Source organism: Aphelocoma coerulescens, chromosome 5 (genome assembly GCF_041296385.1).
Source record: "Aphelocoma coerulescens isolate FSJ_1873_10779 chromosome 5, UR_Acoe_1.0, whole genome shotgun sequence".
Taxonomy (NCBI): domain Eukaryota; kingdom Metazoa; phylum Chordata; class Aves; order Passeriformes; family Corvidae; genus Aphelocoma; species Aphelocoma coerulescens.
The window spans coordinates 20,251,169-20,268,046 of NC_091019.1; the positions used below are offsets into that span (position 1 = coordinate 20,251,169).

The following is a 16,878-nucleotide window of genomic DNA, read 5'->3' on the forward strand; positions in this document are numbered from 1 at the left end:
GTGCTACCCATGGTATTGAGAATTTGATCACACTGCTGGAAACTATTAACCACTTTCTGACCATATGTTAATGGCTAAGTTAAAAGTAGCTCTCAAGTTTGTTCTGGGACCCTCTGAATCTGGAGGTTTCTAAAGCATACCTGAAGGGTTTGAAAATCAAGTATCCTCTAGAGCACGTCCCTTCTCTGGGAGATTTTAGAGCTGGAGAAAATCTGGAAGATCTATTGATGGTGCAGCTTTTGATGGAGAAGTGGGCAAATGGCTCTTTGGGCGGGTGGTGGGCAGAAGCTGTTCAACTGGGGAATGCGCTGGGAGCACTGGAGTGGGAATGAGAAAGGGAGGAGCAGGGGGGGTGCAGGGAGTTACTGCTCTGTCTGAATGGAGCTCGGTTTTTGCTGTGATCGGAGGGATGGCCTCCCTCAGCCTCCTGCTACGAGAGGCCTTTCACCTTCCTGTCCCTGCTGAAGGTGCTGGACAGTAGAAGCCACTTACCTGATAACTGCTGCACTGAAGGCTGGTCATGTGTGCTTAACAACTGTGCCTGAATGGTTTCTACTACCCTCTTAAAGCGACGGCTTGGACCTGTGAGGAGACAAGAGGCACAAGTGGCTGTGAGAGCAACGGGAGCCAAGCCCACACACAAGGCTGCAGGGGAAGGATCACAAGCATCTTCCCTTCAGTCCTGTCTCCAGGAATGTCCTGAATGTGTGTCTGTCCTTCAGCCAAAGGGACTATGGTGTGCTGGACTCAACAGGAGGAGGGAGGGCTTCAGGGCTCCTTTTGTAAAGACAGAAAAGGTGTGTGGGGGGGTCTGTTTCTTTGTTGCGACCCCTCTGGGGTGCACAGGAAAAGAGTGAGTGCATCTTTGTGTCAGAAGGAAGAAACTATGGTCTCACAGTACCCAGCTGCGACTCTGGGACTTCTGAATGAAACAGGGAGCCAGCACAAGTTACACCAGAACTGGTGCAGAGAACAGCCATTTTAGCACTAATCATGGCAGTGCCAACTTCACCTCTTTGGGAATCTCCTTCCCTCCCAGCATTTCCATCACTACCAACACCCTTTTTTTTCCTGATGTCCTCCTTGCCCCTGACTGAATTTTTCCTTGAAAAGTTCAGTCAGTTATATTTTTTCCTCTGGTACAGCAATTTGCAGGCCTCTATTATCAGCAAGGACCAAGCCAACTTGCACCCATTTTAGAGCTTTGCCATGGTTACCTGATAAGAGTGTGAAAGTGACAGAATAGATCCCGTTCTCCTTTTGTGCCTCTCCCCCTTCTGTGTATGTTATGTCCACCTGGAACTTCACTGGCTTCTGGAAGACAGCAGGACCTCCTGTGGACTTGTATTCTGCACGGAAACTTGTCTGTGAGATGACACTGTGACTGAGACTTGGGATCTGAAAGAGGTTGGTAGAAGCAGATAGTAGAACCAGTGCATAAAGGGAAAAAAATTCTGCAAAATTCTGTTCATAACAACACACATTTCCAGAATTAATAACATTTGCTAGATTTGCTTCTGGTCTTGAATTTGTAATGTACAGTGTTCTTGTGGACTCAGTAAGAGTGTAGGTTGCTGGGCACTGACGCAGGCCACGTCTTAATTGTGTCTCCCCTGATGGGGGAGGCTTTTTAGAGTCTTTGCCAGGAGTCAGAGATGAACGGGACTTCTGTATTTTCTCAGTCTTCAGGTTGTTTATTATATCTTATCAGTAATTCACATGCTGACAGCATAGCATGAAGCAGAGCAAAATACAAAAGGCAAAATGCAGGAAAGCTTAAGGCTTTTTAAAGGTAAACTAGCCAATGGTCACTAAAAGTGTACATTATTTTTACTTTTCTACCAATTATCTAGTCACGCAGTCAGGAACTGCGGAATTCTTTATCCAATCATCCCAAACTACTTCTACTGCAGAATATGGAATAGTAGAAGAAGAAGAGGAAGGTCTGGAGAACAACAACAATCCTCCATGTTGATGTTTTTTGCTTTTATCTATTTACTATATTAATAAACCCCAAACCTCTAAATTTTTTCACTCTGTGACAATCTTACATTGTATTCTACCACCTAGTTCACACCAGTGTAGATTCTAATTCTTCCCAAAGGGTAGGCAATTTTCTCCACGGACAAAGGTCAAAAACAGTGTTGTCCAGGGGAGTAGAACCCTTCAAAACAGGCAGAGAAATATTCTCTGCACTCTGGGTTCCCACAGGGCACCTCAGAAGAATGCACTGCTGCTTACAGGACTGACCTAAATTTAAGGGTTGAATATTGGTGCAATACCCAACATGCTTATGAATTCACACATGTTGCTCAACTTCATGCACTCAGTCTTTCTTTTCCTACTCATCCACCAGTTTTGAGAAATGCCTTTTGCTGAGCAAAAAGTGATTATTAAGGCAGTGGGCAGAAAAGTCAGTGGGATATAAAACTGAATATAAAAACCACTTAAGTAGCCTGGTCTGATCTCACAGCTGTTCCTGTTTTGAGGAGACCTCCTGAAGAAGACCTTTCCAACTTCAATTGCTTGGTGATTCTATGATGTCAAATAGACATCAAGATACAGAGCAGACACTTAAAAGTGCTTGGGATATCCACAGGGAAAGCATGCCTGCAAACAACTCACTCAAACCACAACTTTTATCAATCTTCTTCTCAACTCTGAGAAGCTTTGTGATATCATCCAACATCTGTATATTCAGAACCATGGTGGAATTTCGTAACTTCCTAATTTTCAAGCAGTTACCTTCCACAATTTCCCCCAAAATTTAACAACATACTCATATTCTATTTATTGCTTCATAAAGGACCAGATTAAAAAAAAAAAACCAAACAAGTTACTTGGAAATCTGGTCTCTAATTTAGGAGGAAAAATGAAGATGAGTTCTTTGACAAGCTAACTTGAAGAGGTTAATCAGCAGGCCATGACAATGCATTTAAGTTTGGATGTTGCTGTAAGAGATGATTCACTGGTTTTGCACACAAATCCCTACATCACACCTAAACCACACACGTGGGGTATGCACAGGATCACCAGTATGGACAGTAGAGCACACTACACAATATAAACCCAAAAGCACAGCTAAATGCATGAAGTTGATGCAGTACCATGGCTTTTTACAGCCAACCTGGGATGGACACCAGTGTCTGATGCCCACTACTGTACTGCACTTACTCCTTGTGCACTTGTACAGTAACAAGGTTTATGGCTGATTTTTTGGAAGAAGTTCATTGCAGAATCACAAAGATTGAAATGGAGTTCAGTGTTTTGTGGAAAAAATATATTTAACAAACAATATAAGAAATTAAGTTTCCTTCTCTTAATTTTAATGGAAAAAGTGTATTTACGTTGTTGACTACCTTGAATTGAAAAACCTCTTAACTTTGCTGTGCTGACCTTTTTGTCACTGGTACCTCTAGATAATGAGAAGAAGGACCTTCTAGAGGAAAAAAAGACAATTTCCCTCTGTTTTCTTAGGCTGTATACAAACCACATCTGCAACAACTGATACTCTGGACACCAGAAGAAATTATCCCTCTTTCTGCCAGAGAGCACTGAAGTGGGGATTCAAAGTAACAAATGCAGATGCAAGACAGGCCTTTGGTCTGGCTGAAGTGGTGGAGGGCATACCCAGCAAAGGGAGACCCAATCTGCTGCCCAGCCGGTGACTGTAATGCTAATTTGACAAAGCAGCAAATCTCTGTCTTGATACTGTGCCAGCATTGTGCTCTACTGCCCTGGCATTCCGAACTCTGGCAACCTGGAGGCCTTGCCAAGAAGGCTGAAATCTTTTCTCACCTTAGAGAGCATTATCTACAGTTAGTAATTCACACACAGTCCAGTGCAGGCCACGCAAATTAGATTCACAGAGGATGCTTTTGAAAGAGCAGAGCCCCTGTCCAGTAACATTTGGAACACAGAATCCTGGAATGACCAGTGAAGGATGCCTCCTGGAGGCAGCTGAGGTGACTCACCGAGAGGAAAGCGTGGACTATATCAGCTTTAATGGAGCTTAGTGGTTTGTCCTTAATGACCACAAAAATCTGTTCTTCTTTCTCCAAGTTGATGAAGTTACCGAACCAGGATTTTTTGGCAAGCCTGATGTGACGAAAAGAGAGAGATATTTAGAATATTGAACACTATTTCTTATTTCCTACACGCCCCTAGCTAGAAAACAATATTAAAAAACACATGAGAACGTTTTGATGACACTCCAGATGTGATGGTATTACTAATAGTAAGTGGGAGACAGTATCAGAGAACATCCAAAATGACATGGGGAAAACTGAAGAACTTGGTGAAAACTGAAGAAATGACAGACCACACAGCCTTACTCTGGCAGCATGTGTCACCAACAATGAAAAATCAGGAGCAATGGTAACTCTTCTGACTGAGCCAATATACCAGCGAATACTGCATATACAAAGTACATATAAACCAGGGGACATGTTTCTGGTTTGTCTCCAGGGATCTCTGTTTCTTGTGACAACATGCAGATCCTGGCAACATAAAGATTTAAGTTCCTTCCCACCCAATTTCAACTCTTTTGGTGTTAAAGGACTCGGAAAGATGTTTTTCTGAAGGTGTCCTGTTGGGCTGATGGTACAATCACAAGATCTTGCTTTTTGAAGCAAGCTGTAGATTTCACTGGAGCTCCAATCTATCAGTGAGTGAAATCCACTATTATGCAAGGCCAGGACAAAGACTGTCCTGTTCATCAGTCCCATTCAGGGTGTCTATATAGTGTGTGAACTCTGGTCAGCCTACAAAGGAATGAATTTTCAGCATTAAGAAAGGAGATAACAACACCATGCAAAACACAGTTCAGGCTTTCCACTGGCAGCAGTCCAGCTCCTCAGTTTCTTCCAGCATCAGATAGTGGTTTCATCATAAAATTAAATTGCTCTGTTTTTTCACACTGATTGTATCAGCAAATGTTTGATTTTGCTTATTGTTTAACCATTTCAATGCACTTGACACTAGCTTTGAAGTTAAACAGGCTAAAGGAAGAATGCAGGGACATGAATGTTAGTGGGAGACACTACCCAGAACCTGAAAGAGGCATCTCTGAAAGGTGTGGTTTTGAGGGGAGAAAAGAGGCTGTCAGCTGTGAGACACAGCCAAATACTTGCCGGACCAAACTAAACCCAGGGAAAATCACACTTAAATCAGCCATATTCTAGTAGGGAAGAATTCAGCATGAAAATGTCAGAAATTGAAAGACCTGCCACCAAGAGACTGCTTTTTTTTTCCCTTTACAGCATACTTTATAATGCCAAATCCAGGTTGCAGTATGGCAAGCAATAGGGTGGACATTCACCACTCAGTGGAAGAAGACAATCTCTCCAGACAAGGAGAGCCATCTGCAAAAGGGATTACTATACACCAGTTTTCCAGCTAAGCAATAAACAACTGAAGCGAGCTGCTAGGAGACTCACTGTCTGCAGCAAAGTGAGGCAGAGGCAGAGGAAGGACAGAGGCTAAGAGAGAGAGGAGCAAACTAGGAAACTAATTTGAAGTCTAGGCCTTCAGGATAAAGAACAAAGCTTGATCCCAGCAGTGTCCAGCAATTTGCACTCATCCCCCATCCCAGAGTGCTCCATGAATTGTGCAGCTGTGGGCTCACTGCCCATTTAATGCACACAGCAGAAAGACCACAACTGGAAGACCGCTCGACTGGGCAAATAATGATTTGCTTCATTTACTGCAGGCAACCAAAAATAAGAGTACAGAAAGAGTCACTTGCAATTTGGTAAACCAGTGCCCCCCACTCAATTAAAGTGGGCTGGAAAACTGTCACTCCCTAAAATATTCATAAGCAGCTGTAACTAAGCCAGTGAGCCAGAGATTAGCATAGGGAGCAGTAAAGAGAGAGGGCCTCTCATTTAAATGGTCGTTAAGGAGCCAGGGTTAGAGTGTGAAAGAAAATTACATACTAATTAGCTCATGTGTCTCTCACACACCACAACAACTCCACAAGCCCCTGGAGAGCTGGGGCAATAGCTCCCTGCATGTAAGGGGTCTGTGCTCATTAGTAAATTAGCACCTGGTTATCCATCTAAAACGGCTGCTTGTCTTAGGCTTGGCTGTATCATCCCCTGAACCAGGGCTGGCTGGATGGACTCCAAGGGCTCAGGGGAAGCATGAGCCTGCAAAAGTGTGCTTATTTTACTGCAGGTCTGCCATCTTAAAATATGGTTTTTCATTTTTGTATTTTCATTAATGGTTTTGTTGGCCCCTCATTTATAGGTCTCTTAACAAGCACCGGTAACGAGGGCCCAGAACATAGGGAGATGTTTTCCTGTTCAGCATGGTCTGGAGTCTCCAGAATCCATATGGGCTCTTTTCCTCAGTGAGGTTATCACCAGTAATAGTGAGTCTGGAAGATTCACTGGTAGCCTGGGCTACACTCCAGCTTGTAAATCATTGGAATTCACTAAAATAACTTCGCTGGTGTCACATAAGACGGAATATATGTCAGTGGCCTCTCCTGTTTCTGTAATGAGCAGAATCAAGACACAGCACACATACACTGGCTTTTCTCCCCAAAACTGTCAGAACTAGCTGTATTCATACACCTAGGGAATAGGCCCACTGAGAACAGGGGACAGCTTTGGAGTAAAATTACACAATAAAGGTTTTTCTCCTCTTAGAGGGCATTAAATGCTACTAACTTGGGTTAAATTGTGTATGAATCCTCAGCACCCCGAATGACATGCTCTAGCATCTCACAAGATCAGGCTGTAAGCAGTACAAAATGTACTTAAAATTAAGAATCTTCTCTTGTCATGGCAAACTTCTTAAAGGGGGAGTGAGATAGGAGATATGTGGGGGAGGCCGGGTATGTAGATTACACTAGGGAATCTAATCAGTTGTCCAGCTGACGAAAAAGCAAATAAATTAGCATGAAAATAGAGGCTGGTGCTTTATTACTTCACACTGAAATTTCTCACTCCTATAATGTTGTTCCTTTTCCTACTTTTGGAGTGTCTGACCACGTCGCCTTCTGTGTTCCTTCTCTGTCTCTGAGCACACAGATCAGTAACCTCCAGGGGTTTACCTACTTGGCATAAATAGCAGCATTTCTACTCAAGCAAATGGAGCTTTGCAGGTTTAAAGCAGCTGGAGCTAAGTCTCTTTAAATGTCATCCCCAACACATTTTCTAGGACTTTTTCACATGAGAAAGAACAGCATTACCCAGACACGTCAAAGTGTATTACCTAATCATCAGGTTTGTTAAATGAATGGCAGGCATTGCTGTACCAGACAGAGCAAGGACATGTATTTTTCACTCAACCCATGAGGTCAGTACAGCTCTTGATAAGGATATCTTATTTCTTACAGAAAAGAAGAAAATACGGGAAAAAATAAGACATGTGGAAGTGGGCACTGAGCAACAGACATCTATCATTAAAATATAATCTAGTTCATTGTTTTTTATGACTTTTATTATGTTTACTGCAGGGTGCAGCCCAATTGAACTCATTAATTTGGCAATTATACAGAAAAAGAAAAGAGGGCCTTAGGCTTTGACTTGCATCCAAACTGCCTCAAATGACAGGCACTACTTCTCTACACCAGCTTTTAAAGAGTGAGTGGGAAGCAGGGAAGACAATAAATCAACAGCAAAACTTCCACCAACATACATGCAATGAAGAGGAGAAATTTAATTCTAAAGGTTTTCTGTTTTAATGGCTTTAAAAACACGAGATGAGAGTATTGTATATTTCTGTGATAATGATGTGCCAATTTTATGAAATTCTCTCATGCCTCTCTATCAGTAAATGCTTGAAAGTGTTGAAAACACAGTATATTCCAATTTTTTTCCTGGATACCTTTACTAATCCCTACTTCTCCCTCTCTTGAAGTCTTTATCCCTCTCCATTCTGCAGTATCACAAATAGAGTGCCCATCTTACACCAGATAAAACCCAGGTCTGGGGCAAGTTGTGAAGACAATACCATTGTCACCAATTACAAAACTTTAAGCTCAAAATTCCCATCCAAGACTTATGAATATTTCACACAAGTCTCTTAACAAGAGGCCAAATTGCCTTAGTTGGCAGGCTAAGTCTATGGGCACTGGGTGCACAAACACAAGCTGTGAAAATAAAAAGGAATAATTTGGCATCTGTTGCATATTAGGAAGTGTTCGGAGCAGCACTCTGGCAGCGACTTCCAAACCTGCCATGCAGTGACGCACATTTGTGCAGTGAAATGGTTGAAATGCACACTGACTTTTAGGAATGAGCCTGGTGAATATGAAACAGCTTCTCCATGTCCCAGTACTGCTGCCTAGAATTAACACTGCGCTTCCTATCGCAGCCAAAGATCCCTCGGAATTATCTTAGCAGAGCCTCCTGCATGCTATCCTGAGGATGCAAACTCTCCTGTACTAAAAGGAAGACTGGCACAGTTAATGCCAGTATAAGCCACTGGGCAGCCTCTCCAGTCCCAATGAGTGATCTACTTGCCAACCAAATGAATGAAGAGAGAAGAAACATGTTACAAACCCAGCAAATTCGGCAAGCTGTGAGAAAATGAGGTGGTTACTGGGAGACTGTTTCATCACCTGCTGACCCCAGTGCCATTACTGAGGTATATATCTTATGCACAGTCCTTATCAGAAGAATCATTTCACATCTCTATCTCACCCACAGGACAAGAGGTTACAAACAGATACTGATCCAGAATAGAAATATGTCAGCTTATGGCATTCAGGCCAGGAAATGACACTGGTATTTGGTGGAAAAAAAGGCAAGAGTACTTACTCTGGGGATGACTCTGGGGTTAAATTAGACATCTCTTCAGGTGTAGGTACTGCCCATGCACACACAGCCAAAGAGAGGGAGGGAGAAAAGAAATTTGATGATTCAGTACACCTTCCATTTTCTGCTTGAACACCAACGAAACAATTCTGCCATTACACCCACTTATATTTGCCCACTGACTCTGTAGACTAATTCTGACATTTGAACACCAGTCATATGTCTCTAGATCTCTGCATCTAATCAAGTGCTGCATTTCAAGGCTCACTCTACCCTTCCTTAGGTCCTTAGGCAATCTTGCACTGGCTTCAATGGTTTCTGGTTCAGATCCAAACACACTGTGCCAATGCGACTGCTTTGCAATTGCCTCAAAGCCCAGCTGGACGCAGCTCAGCCACTGCTGCAATTCTCTGCAGTTCTCTGACCACCTCAGAGACAATGGCACTGACCATCACAGTTCAAAATCTAACTATTCCATGCCTGTAATCCTCCTTTCCCATGGGATCATGTCCCAGTACCCTGTAAAACCACAGGGTGTTGGGATAGCTGCTGCTGACATCCAAGGATAAGGCATGTGACTTTGGGTGCCCTTTGCCTGCATGCAAAAAAGCCACCTGGAGCCTGAGGAAGAAAATTTTGCACATGTCAACACTCTAGAGACTCAGAAAACTGAAGTAGGCCAGCAGATATGAAACCACTGATTGTATTAAGGAGATTTTTGCACCAATTACCAAAGGAGGCAAAAAAAAGCATTAACCAAGATCAAAATAGCTGTGCTTCAGAAGGACAATTTCAGCCTATTGCCTCTGGCTGTCTTTTTTTTCAGCATAAGGCTCAGCCTGTGGCTGTGGAGAGGCAGTGGAGCACAGCCACAGGGGAAATGGCTGAGCCCTACGTCCACTTGCAAAGCAAGTGAAGGAGCTGAAGACAGATTTTTCTTGTGGTCTAAGTGTCACAACAGGGATAGTAAGAGCTGTATGACTGGAGTGTGAAGTGGGCTCAGGAGATGCTGTTGGAGAAGGTGCAGTGGCACAACAGAGCCTGCTCACATGTGGGTTAGAGCTTGGCTGATGCTATCCTATCATTCTCATTTTCCACACCAATATTCAGCCCTTGGTACACAGAATTTGCAGAGCCACAGACAGGTATGAAATTCCTGGCAAACATCTGCCCAAGTCAGAACCACCCTGTGAGGCTGGGTGAGTACTCACCTTGCAATTTCCGACGATGGAAGCGAGGAGACCCCAGGAAACTATTCTTGATGGAGTTGAGCCGTGTCCTCCAGGGCATTCCTCCAATGCTGGGGCTGGATGGTGGTGTTGGGTTGGGTGTGCCTGCTGGGCTCTCCTTTGGCGTATGAACAGGTGTCCCCTTGGGGGTAGGGAGGGGACTTCCCCTTGGAGAGGGGTGAGGGGTGACCTGTATGATGGGGATAGATTTGGTGCTTGGGTCAGTACTAGAAGGGAGCAATCTAACAGGAGACATAGGGTTGGTCTGCACTTTAGGAACAGCCAGCTGTGGGTTAAAGCCGGCAGCAGGCGAGCGGCCCTGAGCATTCTGCACAGGGTTGTTCTGGGAAGAGGGGGCGCTGGTATTGCTGGCAGGGAGTGGGTTGGATTTAGTAGACTGGAGTGGTTTTTCAGCCAATTTGCTCTTGGATGGCAAAGTCTGCGTCTTTGGGTTGGGCTGAAGTGCTGGCTTTGGTTGGAGTACATGTCCAGGCCTGGAGGCGTTCCTACAAGCATCAGGGTCCAAGGAGACTTGGGGTCGGGGAGAGAAAGGGAGGTCGGAGGTCTGAGGGGGGATGAAGAACTTTCTGATAGGCTACGAGACAGACGCAGGGTGTCCATGCACATCAAAAACAGTGAAATACGCAAAGAGCGGGCGAGCAGAGAAAGGAAAGTCAGAATAAAATCCATCCGAGTCACAAAGATGCACCATGTCACAAGGAGACACAGGAGATGGAGGTGAAGGGGTAGTGAGGGGGAGGGATTTTGCAAAGAAACGAAAACAAACAAACAAACAAAAAACAAAAAAAAGACATGCAGTTAGCTGGGAACACAGCATATTCAACAACAGCAGCAGCGGCAGCAGCAAGAACAACAGTGTCATAACAGGCTTCATCATATTAACCAACCACGTGTCAGCAAAGGAAAACAACAGAAAGAAAAGTACAACAAAGGAACAAGGAAAAAAAAAAGAAAAAAAGAAAAAAACAAAGAAAAAGAAAGTAACCAAGAAAAAAGAAGAGAGAAATGCCATCTCCCTGGGATTGTTCTGATTGCCCTGCAGTGAGAGAAGCACGATGCTGTAGGGAGGTGAGGAAGGGGAAGAAGAACCACTCAAGCCACAGACAAATCAAGATGTCTCGGTGATTTGGGATCACCTCTTTCAGCTCCATGTGCCCATATGCAAACCCCATAGAGAGATGAGACTCAGAACAGGTGTGTGATACACACGGAGTGGCAGGGGATACACACAGTTACTGCACACACCAGTCAGAACCTCTTTCCTTCCTCTTTACCCCTGGCTGGGTAATGCACCAGCTGCAGCCACCCACTGCAGAAAGAGGGGGAAAAGGGAGAGTGATGCCACCTGGGCACCCACTCTCCTCCCCTGACCTGGAGGGGTAAATTGCTCGGCCTTCACTTGGAAGCTTCAGAGCACACAACACCACGAGAAATACATGAACTCAGATTGGTGTTTGATTTGTTAACTGCTACAGCAAAAACTTCAGCAAGGTCTGGCAAATTTATTTATCTGGGAAGAGATGATACTTTCCACAAGACTTTATGCTTCTCCTGCAACATCCCTCATTGCACTGAAGGATAGCTTGATAATTGGAATTTGTCATAAAGTCTCAGCAGTATTTGCCATTAAGTCCCACATCTAAGAAGAGGGTGGGGGGAGCCATTGTTTTGTAAGACATAGTTTAAAAAGGAAAATACAAGCAAAGTTCATAATCCATCACTGAGGTATCAAAATGGGATTATGATTTTTTTTCCCAAACAAGAACATTTACACGTGTTAAGATGCATTTTGGGAAACCATTCATACTTTGACAGCAAACAGCAATAGACAGACTTGGAAGGGTAGAAGCCTTTTAAGGGATACTAGCAAGCTAAAAATCACATTTAAAAAAAAAAAAAAAAAGTCCTTACAAAACATTGCTATTAACACCTTAGATTACAAGTACTGGAATAATTGTAAAAACAGAAGTCATTACTTGAGATATTCAGCTTTGGTCTACACTTAGATTCTGATTTCTACAAAGATATTACCTACGAAAAATTACACCTCACCATTATTATTATATATTCTTGACACCTAAAAGCTGTAATCAAGAACTAACCAGACATACCACGTACACGTAACCTTGCCTCAAATCTCAGTCCCAGGGAAACACACTCACTAGGGAGTTTCCTTCCTGGGTGTGATGGATTAGCACAATGTTGCCATATTTAAAAAACGGTATAAATTTATTTAAGACTTATGTCTTTAAATTGTTTGCATTAAAGCTTTGCAATTACTTCAAAGAATTTAGGGTTAGGCCACCAAAATTAAAGGAAAATCAGTACATCAAAATATTTGTATTACTCTTAGGATTTTAAAGTTAAACTAAAGTCTACCATTTTGCTAAATTCTGATTGTCAATGAGCAAGGAAGGGGAAAAGATAAGGAAAGTGGTTAATTTGTGGAAGTCACTATCAGCATCTGACTATTAACTATTTGCAAATGACATCGATGGATAAAACTCGAAGACTGTTAATTGCAAATGTTTCCTTGCAATTTTCCTATCTTATGTGTATGATGGTTTGGGAAGCAGATTTGAAAGAAATAAAGTAAGATTCAACTCCCTCTTAAGCCATTAAGAATCTGAAGAGGCACCCTTAATTACCACATATTTAATACTGAAATGAAGAACAAGATTAGGTCTCAATTTCAGCTGGTGCAATGTGGAACACCATTAGCAAGATCTTGTGAAATTTGAGAACTTTTATTTGCTGCTGAATTCAATTCCTCATAGAACCAAACCTAAGCAGTGCAAAAAGTGAGATGTGTATTTGCTTTTTAAAGTATGTTCTCTTTCAATAATCTAAGGTGCTATTAGAAGCATAGGTAAGGACGTTTAAAAAAATATGATTTTTATTTCAACATTTCCTTTTGAGCCTCAAATACAACCCACTTTAATACTGTTATGATCTCCTGAAAATGCCACCTAATTGCTAGATCCCTTTGAAGACTATTTAATCTACTGACTGTTAAGTAATAATGGTAAGATACAGCAACTATGGGACAGATACTGTCAAACTTATTCTTTGATGTCGTCCTACTGAACTGTCAGAAATTAGAGAGAGATCAATTAATGAAATCAAGATTTAGTTTTACTGCACTGTTTTACTGCACTGTATGCTTATTTTGTGCACAAAACTGTTTCCACTGTACTTTTCCAGTACTTTTTGCAGTGGCATAGGAGTTCTCAGACCTCTGCTTCATTTCACTGGCAACCAGAAGTCCCAGTGCAGAAAGAAGGAAATGGATCTTCACTAGTCCCTGGGATTTTAAAGACACAGAGGAGACCACAAGAACAACTTATGCCAGTTTCAAAACAGGATAAAAATTGGCAGGAGCCCAAAATAGGTTTCAGAAATTAATTCAATCAAGCAAAGTGCTGGAAGCTTTACTAGACTATAAACTTAGAGCTGACAGTGTGTCTTTATTCACAAGAATTCCACAGAATCTTACGATGGAATTGCAATTTCAAATACTTGGACTACTGATGTTATCTTCATATAACTAAGAGTAGATCCATAGGTGTACCCATACCCTAAGACATGGAATATATCAATTTTTCATCTTATGAAGTCATGGGAAGCATGTAGAAATCCTCCAAAGACTCTGGCCCAGACATTTAGGTAACATGCACTGTCACAGCCCAACAGACTTTTTGATGAGATCTAGACTTCTATTAAGCACTGCAGTCTTAAAGAGACTTATCTGACCTTGTCAGGCACTAGTAATACTCACTTTTATCCTCAAAGAAGTTAACACGAAGAGGGAGGCCTCTGTGATTGCACTTAGATACTCTTACAACTTTGCAACAAATGTACTATCAAGCATGTGTTGTACTGGCTCAGTATTAGTTGAGTATCAGTATTTAGTTGACTGTATGCTTAAAAAGGGCATGTGGAAGTACCTTATTTACAGGGATTTGAATGTTCTTAACTTATCCTAGTCAGTCAGCTTCTTACTTTCCTTTTAGATTTGCTAGCCCTCAAATTTGTATAATTTATTTTCTCTGACTTCCTAATACGAGCTGTTCTGAGGCAAACAGAAGATAACCAGCATGGTTTGGTGCTCTACTGTGACCTAATTGAAGGCAGCTGTGAAACGGCTCCTGATCATTTGGTCTGAAACCAGGCTGTATGCAGACCTCAGCTGGATATAGTGTTTTGTCATAGCAATGTTATTCTGTGTGCTTATGGGACTGAAAAAGGGAAGGGGCACAGTGAGACCCCTGCTAACAGTGTAGGGAACATGTAGGAAAAATTCTCCGCTTGCATTTGTCAGTAACATTTCCCTCACCACCCGTTAAAATTTACAAGCTGCCAAGGAAAAGCAAAACATCCCAGCTAAGAGCCACAGCTCTGGAGCAACAGATGTCGAAAAGCATCAAGCATGTGTGAGTGGATTAGACCAACAGATCTTGAAGCAGCACCACTTACCCTTGGACTGCTGAGAGGACTGGTGGAGAGCCCAGACGATGCTCCGCTGATTGACCGAGACCTGAATGGACACAACAAGGAAAACATCCCTCAGAAAACTCGGACAAGTAATAACCCTGAACACCAGCCACCACAGGCACAGGCATGAAGTGAGGAGGAGGAGGGAGGCTGTCACTGGAAAAGGACATAACTCTTTCCTTTTCTTTCCTTTCACTATTGCCATGTTTTTCAGTTGTCTCCCCCCCACAAATCAAAGAAATTCTGTTGCTCTGGGAAAATACTATAATCCCTTTTGATTAAGGCAGTTGCTACTTTCTTTTTGGTTATCAAGCACGTGGAAGCTACTAGGTCTGCTCTGTGCAAGTTGAACAGCTGAATTCAAAAGGATGGTGAAGACATTCATACTTGTGCTGAGATTTCTGTTTTGCACAGTGCTGGTGGTTACAAAATGAGACTTTCTCTGTCACAAGCAACATGGAAAAGCATCATGTGTACAAGACAGAAAGGTAGGGGGTTCTTCCAGATAATAATTAAAACCCCAAGTCTCCTTGACTCAAGCACACAATCATTTCCTATGTGATGACTTCCTACTGAAATCAAAGATCGCATTGGCTTAGCCCTTTCCAGCTTCTCACTGATGGATTTCACATCTTTGCTCTTCAGTGAGACTTCTTGCTGCTGCATTAAACTAGCCAGGTCTTCTCTATGGATAACGAGTTCTGCTTTTGTTGATGACTTTACTAATATCAAAATAACAGCTCAGGTGCCCTCAGAAAGAGGCCAGTCAAGGGAGAGTGAACTGTCCTATCTGCTGACAAGGTCACCTATACTGTTAAAGGTCTCATGTTCTCCAGCAAAGGTCACCAATGAAAAATGTCAGCTGCAGACAATAAAATGTGCAAATGTGCTATGCTAAACATGCTGGAAGAGCAGACAGGCCAGACTGCACAAACATTTCAGCAGAAGTAGTTTCTAGGAGGAGGGCTGCCCCACAGAACAAAACCCACACCTTATGTGTGACTGTGTATCAGTGACCCCAGGGGCAGCTGCTTTCTATTCTTTTTAAATAGAAAGAAAGTTGTCTTGAAGACTGAAACATCTCACGGGAGAGGATTTGGCTAAGAACCTATTTGCTCAAGAACCACCATGCAGCAATATGTCAGTATAGCAAACCTACCAATGTTTCCTACCTATGATAACCTACCTATAATAAGAGCCATGAAAGTAATTACTTGCCTTCAGGTAACAAACATGAAAAGGTCAAATTCCTGTAGAAAAGAGAGTGCATGGGTGTATGTGTTTTAATGTGTCTTTCTGTGTCTACACACATATATATTAAAAATTGATATGGGTCAGATACTTGATGTCAGCTTATATGTAAGAATATAAAACAAATTTAGACCATAAACTGTGTCAGTTTACTCTCTTCTGCTGTTGTAGAATAAAACAGAAAGAATGGTTTCTAAAATGGGTCTCCCAGACATATTAATAAATAAATTTGAGAAGTAGAATTCCTTAAAAGTAAGCAAACTGCAAAAGAGGACATATTTCCAAGGAAAAAGTATGCTACAACTGAACACAATGGCAGGTTCTGTTTTCTCTACTTGTATCCTCTGCCCTGATGGTTTTCTTTGTCCAAACCAGAAGCCCACTCACAGCATGCTTTTTAGGCCAGATTAAATCTCAACTGGCACCATGAAAATCTGGGGCACTCATTCTTTGCTTAGGTTTCTTTCTTGTACCCTGCTGCAATCTGCCCATCATAGTGCAGCAGTAAAAACTAGAGGCTCACTCTTGGCGTTTTTTCACACTAGATTAAGCCTAAATTTGTACCATCAAGATCTGGGACACTCATAAAGGTTTATGCAAAATGATTTTAAGGGAAGAACTGTCTGCTCCACTTTTGAAAGACTACTGTATGTGCCTTTCCTATAAGTGAAGTAGCTGACTGCACCACAGATGTGTCGTGCAGATGGGAAGGCCTTTCAGTTAAAATGTTCCTTGCATGAATCATCAAGAAAAGCTTCTTCCAAACCACGAATTACAAGAGAAGTCTATAGATTATCTTGGACAAATGTGGAAGGCATTCAGGTGCCCAGAGATGCAGTTAAACACCATCTTAGAGTTAAAGGAGATGTTCCCATCAACTCTTAATTGTGGTGGGAAAGTCCTCTCTGACACTCACCTGAATTCCAGGATACTTCATTAAAAGTTCCACTTTGCTATTTCCTTTTTGCAATCAGGTGTTTCCAATAGTCCTGAATCTCCCTTCCCAACCCCACTGCCTCTTATTTTTTTACAAAAATGATCACACACATGGAGGGCAGAATATGGCAGTCCCCACCTCCCAACTCCCAGTTCTTTATTGGAAGCAATATTTGAAA

General features: G+C 42.4%; 1 protein-coding gene across 2 annotated transcripts in view; it reads right to left on the bottom strand.

Moving 5' to 3' along the window:
• BRSK2 (BR serine/threonine kinase 2) overlaps window positions 1-16,878 on the bottom strand; it is a 310,856-nt gene that overhangs the window by 21,131 nt on the left and 272,847 nt on the right. For both annotated transcript variants that reach the window (XM_069016975.1, XM_069016976.1), the window contains 6 exons: window positions 14,495-14,555; window positions 9,980-10,187; window positions 8,772-8,820; window positions 3,975-4,098; window positions 1,218-1,398; window positions 493-582 (listed from right to left, as the gene is read on the bottom strand). In XM_069016975.1, the coding sequence (XP_068873076.1) occupies window positions 493-582; window positions 1,218-1,398; window positions 3,975-4,098; window positions 8,772-8,820; window positions 9,980-10,187; window positions 14,495-14,555 (713 nt within the window). The remainder of the gene's footprint in view (window positions 1-492; window positions 583-1,217; window positions 1,399-3,974; window positions 4,099-8,771; window positions 8,821-9,979; window positions 10,188-14,494; window positions 14,556-16,878) is intronic.